The sequence below is a fragment of the Lingula anatina genome, chromosome 3 (assembly GCF_051362555.1).
Source record: "Lingula anatina isolate TDL-2025a chromosome 3, LinAna3.0, whole genome shotgun sequence".
NCBI lineage: Eukaryota > Metazoa > Brachiopoda > Lingulata > Lingulida > Lingulidae > Lingula > Lingula anatina.
In genome coordinates, this window is record NC_141769.1 from 19,929,368 (window position 1) to 19,935,367 (window position 6,000).

Here is a 6,000-nt window from a genome sequence, read left to right on the forward strand (position 1 = left end):
CATAATGGGAAAGTTAAATGGCCAAGTTAATTGGCCAAGCTGCCAGTTTGTTTGTATGGCATGTGCAGAGGATTGATGTCTTAGATCAAAGCACATATTATGATACTTACAGGTGTGGCAAATAAGATATACTTGTATTTCATTACCTGTGATTTGTAAAATACATCTGAGGATGATACTTTTAAAGATGTATAATGTTTAAAGAAAAGACATGTAGATTGATTTAGTAACATTAAATCATATATATTTACTAATTATATATATATATATATATATATATATATATATATATATATATATATATATATATATATATATATATATATATATGACACAGTGGAATGATATGCTTCTGGTATCATTTTATTAACATCAAATTTCACAAAAAGACCAACAATACAATTCCATGGTTCAGCGGTTTTATACGCATTAGTCACACTATAAGTACACCGGGCATTCTTTTATACATTGTGTGTATATTATCAAAGTCTGTTATCCGACAACATCACAGGCAAATGAAAAATAATGAAATGAAATATTTGTGTCAAAACATTACTCTTTCGTAAAAGTATTTATTAGTTCGTACCAATATAATCAAAAAGACGGTGCAGATAGAATATTTACAATGCCACACTGTGCTTGGCTATAAACGCAAAGATTAAACCCAACAAATGGCGCATCTCTCAAAAGAAAATACATTTCACAATAAGCTGTTTGAAACTGTTACTACAGGTGTTGCAACATAGGTGGCATTTTTAGTTGATGTGAACGTATTCATGTTAATAGATGTAGAAGATGTGATATGACCTGGTGACTTCTTTCTGAAATAATTTCGATAACGATGCAATGTTGACTTTTTCATAATGTAAGAAAAGCAAATAAAAGCACCTTGCAGACAGGAAAATACGTAAAAGAGATACCACATAAATATTAGACTTGTAAATGCAGCGATGAACGCAAAGATCCACCCAAAACCCATTAACGTTGATAGTTTACAATAAACAAGAAACTGGTTGTAATCTGGACCACAACGTTCAACACTAGGTACAGGTCGTAAGGCAATAGCAGTCCTAATGAAGAATCCAAGTTGTAGCAGAATAGTTATTCCAACGGGCAGAGCGAAACTGTAGGCAAGTGCCGCAGTGCTGCCTATCCAACATGATGAAATACCTGTGCCGTAGCCTATCGAAACACTACTGCATTCACAAAACTCAAGAACAACACACGGGATAACGATAACTAATGGAGAGCAATAGCTTATCAGGCAGTATATGATGTGCCACTTACGAATGTCTGAAGAATCAAACTGGGCAATACTAAAGGGATAAGTAAACGTCCAACACATATGAAAAGCACATACAGTCATCCAAGCAAATGAACAAAGCCACCAGTAATGCATCACAATAGCAAACGCTTTACAAACAACATTGTTTTGAGAGGGTACATAATTAAGGAGAAACAATAACTGTGCAAGCATCAGGGTGACGCAGAGGTTGAATGAATTTTTTCCCGGGAGACCCTTTCTCAAGTCTGTAAACAACAGATAGGTGATAATTGTAAAAACCAAGCAAAGGACAGACATTGAGAGAAGACTATAGGAAACAATTACCTGCACAAGAATATATGAAGATTCCGGGGTTCTGTTTCCCTTATCTTTTAAGTAGTCGTCTACACAGATAAGAACCCCCTCCTCGTCTTTAATAAAGTCGGACTGATTCAATTTCAACCCATTTACTGACAATGTAATCATGTTATCGTCTCCAGTGAACTCAGACCTGTTAAGACGCACTCTACTACAGTTCAGGGTGTCTTCTGAAATCTTGGTAACATTTGGTAAATGGCGATTGTCCTTATTTTGCCCAAATCGTGGTGCGTCAAAATTGGGGATTGCGCTGATTGGTTTTCCATTTATATCGAAACCTGTAAAGCTTGAGCTTGGTTTGCTTTGCCCTAATGCAATAGTATACGTTTCTGATTTTGGAAAGGAAAGATTATAGCTCTCGAATGAAATACAGAGCATGCAAGGAAATAGAAAACATGGGCGGGCGGATTTCTTTGAAGAAAAAGAATAAAATTGCATATAAAATGGTACTTCTGTTGCCAACGAAAGAAGCTCTACGTTGCTAAAATTCAGATGCAAAGTCGCGACTGTTGTTTCCAAAGAAGAGCTAGACTTGATGACAGTTTGTTGTTGATAACCAATCACAAAGGAAACATTTGTAAAATGTGCCGTTGGATCGACTGATTCCATGTTATTGCCAAATCTTCTATGAAAGAAAAAGGAAATTTCAGAATTTTCGGAAAACATAAGACGCATACCAAGGGCTTCGAAATGAAGCAAAATATGTCTTATGAAATATCTTTCTGTACCAAGCATGATATTAAATGGTTGAAAATCCATTGAAGAATTTGTCTCTATTTTCCACGTTCCTGTCAGCCAGATACTGTTTTCTGGGAGCCCATGTCGAGTGACGACACTGATGTTCAAATTACTGAATTCCCACGCCATCCTCAGATGTTGACTAAATCTTGACTCTATCTGCCTAGCAACAGACGATGATACACCCTTCCAGATTGCTGATCCTGTGATATAAACCGCGCTCGCTTCATTTGATGTATGCGTTGTGGTCAGAAAAGGATAACTACACAGTGTGATGCCGTTGGATTGGACTCCAATTATGCTTGTGTGAATAATCTGTGGCTCAAATCTACAACTAATGGCATCATCCTCAAAAGCACTGTCTTTGTGCTTTGTATATATGCAATTCACCTCATCAGGAGCTATTTCACCTGCTGCTGTGGATATGTTGTGAATTAGATCCTTGCACAAGACTGGATGCGTTGCGTCAACGGAAAAAGCATAAAGTTTCACGGGCACCTTAAAGCTGCAATTCAGATTGATTTCAGGAAACTGGTCAATGCAGTCTGTACCACTGGGAATCATGCCGGCTGGACAAATGATTTTTCTGCATTCCTCCTGTAAGTGTAGACAACCTATGCATTATTTTCGTGTTGAATTTAAAGAAAGGGTGCTTTTATTTAAATGTACATAGATATCGATCAAACACTCTCACTCCAATATAGACTAAATACCCATTGTAACGTGGTGGACAACGTTAAGATAATCATCATGTTAAAACATTTAACGTTCTTGGACAGTCAAAACGCCTTTATTTCCTCAAATTCAATAAATCTATCTACATTGCTAACCTAAATATAATTTGTCATTGTAGATTATTTCTACTGCTCCTCATTTTTCAAAACAAGAATCGGTACAGGCTGTCGTATCTTTTTTCATTGTGGCATATAAAGCACTGACACAAGATAGAGCTTTGGATTTCACTACATCTACAAAAGCATTAAATATAACTCTATTATTTCCCTGGCCAGTGTGTACTTTACAGAGACGAATACACGAGAGAGGTTGATGGTTTATACTATTCATTTTTAAACTAAATAAGAAACTTCTATATGGACATGTTAACATTACAATATTTACAAAATTATCAATTAGTAAATGGAGAGGGTAAAAATACAAACACAAAAAGATTCGATAAAACAAGTTTAAGCACACCACAAAATAATCTTTGAAAAAATAATTAGCACACGTATGCACTGTGAAATAAATAAATATGGCAGGCCTAAAGAAATAAAACATGAATTTAAGAAACGCAATAAAACAAATTATTTGTGTTAAACATTTCCACAAAAAATTATAATTAATTAAAATACCCACTATTTATGCCTTTTGTTATTATTTTTATGTTAAACATTTCTTCGTGACCGGAAGTTTCAAACTTGGGCAAGAGGTTAATAATGATATTAATAATCATAATAAGAAAACAGCGTTATCGCTGACAAAGTACAATCACAAAATAGAACACATAGCAGAAAATAAAAAAGTAAGTCGAAAGCTTTAACTTTGCACGGTGGGCAGGACTTGTAGCGAACATCTCTCTGACTTAGGTTGAGGATACGAAGACGACAGTGGATGAAACATAATCATATAACCTTAATATTCCGTAATCGTCCGTTAGAAGATAAAGACGGGCATAGCTTGATCGTGCAGTAACAGAGAGAGAAACTTCAAAATACAATATGTTTGAGACAGGAACCAAACGCGTTCCTCCTAAACTGGCCGTCTACAAAGGTTGGCAAGGTGAATGAGGATAAAAGCTAGCAAATCAACATAAGTATATTGAGGAATGAGAAAAAGGATGAGATGCGACATACAAGTTCCCTGGGCATGCGTAATAATAAATCTTCATGTCTGAAGATTTGTTTTATTCACCAAATATACAGGTACGAATGTATGAATTATCAAAACTATACCAGTCGTGTCAACACAATACACAATGAACACCACTACTTACGTATCCTTGTCTTTTAATGTATCCTGCCGGACATCCCTCTTGTATGTTCCTTTCACGATCTGTTTCAATTCTGATATCCGGACCAAAATCCATCATCATAGAAAAGGGTCGGATGCCTTCAGTATCCGGAAGTTTACCAGGCCCGGCATTAGTCTGTGTGTCCTGTATCATCTGTGGACAAATTAGACTGTTTTTCTCAAGGATTATACCATTGCACGTGGCGCAATGAGGATTAGCAAACAGGCCGAAAGTTGACCACAGTTTTGATCTCTCGTCAGGACAATACCCAGAACAAATTGGTCTCGTAATTGGGGAGGGATTGTCTGGTTTTATTTCAAGGTCGACTGGATAAGAAACAAGTGTTGTTGACACCGTCGTCGTGGTCGAAGTCGTTGGCGTTGTAGAATACAGAGGAGGTGGCATCCCTCCTACAACCCACTGGTTATATGCTTCACATTGCTCCCTCTCATTGTCATCATACTGCTCCCAAAGGCCTGTAACGTTGCAAGTTTGGATAAGGTCTCCATATTCAAAAGGTTGAAATTGCGCCATCCATTCTTCATACCATGAATCTACTGATGAGAAATCTACGGTAATGATGTCAGAATTTTTGCTGATATTTGTCCTACACACGTGCATATCACCTTCCATATGAGAGCGGTGTTTAAACAAAATTGAACAACTCGGCAAAGATGCTATTTGTCTCAACAAAGAAAGTTTGTCCGTGGAATTTCTGGGCAATGAATCGATTATGTCAGGCGATTTGCAATGAAAAAAAAGTAGCCAGGGCTCTATATCTGTATCATTGTGACAAACAGCACAGTAAAGATTTCTATACACCAGACGACTTGTCTTGGACCAGACTGGTAGGTCTTTTTTCGGATCTAGATCGGTTGTTCTGCCTGCTTTGAAACATTCCATGGAGGTAATATTGTCGGTATTTGGCAGGCAAGATGTAATCATCTTCACCGCGTTTGGCATGCCTGGCAGAGTCACACACGACGTCTCGTTTCTCTTATTCTTGACATTTTTTAACCTCCTTATTTCAATTTCTGGTGTATTAAAAGCGACATCATAACAACAGTCACCGTAAGCCATGCAGGTTTCCGGGGCACAACTACAGTAAGGCGAAACGCTTCCGCAAGAGAAAGTGTTGTTAATCAGTGGACATAACCTGTTAATTACCTCACGTCGGTCCAGGGTTTCCCGAAAGAGCAGCGATTCTTGCGGTGATGGGAAGCTATTACTGGTGTTCACTATAAGACAAAAATGAAAGCACAACAGAAGTCGCAGTAGAGAGCAAAACATGTTGCTAGCTATGAGGCGGACGTCCATTGTGTGCAGATATGCAAGACAGCCGCGTTAAAAACCATTGTGTGCGTCATGTTGATAATTAACCGTCCAAAATGAACATAGGGGATGTAAAGATGAACCATTATTCACTTAAGTTCAGCTACCTTTCAGTCATGCTATTCTCCAATTTTCCATTTAGTTGATGAATGGTGTTCGGATAATATGTCATTTTATGAGCGGCAAATGTTGGAGATATTGAAACAACATGATCCTGTCTCTATCAACAAATTATTCCGAATATCTGATACAAACGCAGCACTTTTATTAAAAGCGG

The 6,000-nt window shown here is 37.3% G+C and overlaps 1 protein-coding gene across 1 annotated transcript; it reads right to left on the reverse strand.

Annotated features, from left to right (window-relative positions):
- Positions 1-411: 411 nt before the first annotated feature.
- Positions 412-5,702, reverse strand: LOC147763041 (uncharacterized). Its single transcript, XM_087007449.1, has 2 exons — positions 4,374-5,702; positions 412-2,977 (listed from the first exon to the last, which is right to left on the reverse strand). The coding sequence occupies exons 1-2, from the start codon at positions 5,679-5,681 to the stop codon at positions 701-703; spliced, it is 3,585 nt and encodes a 1,194-aa protein (XP_086863575.1). The 5' UTR covers positions 5,682-5,702; the 3' UTR covers positions 412-700.
- Between the last annotated feature and the right edge of the window lie 298 nt (positions 5,703-6,000).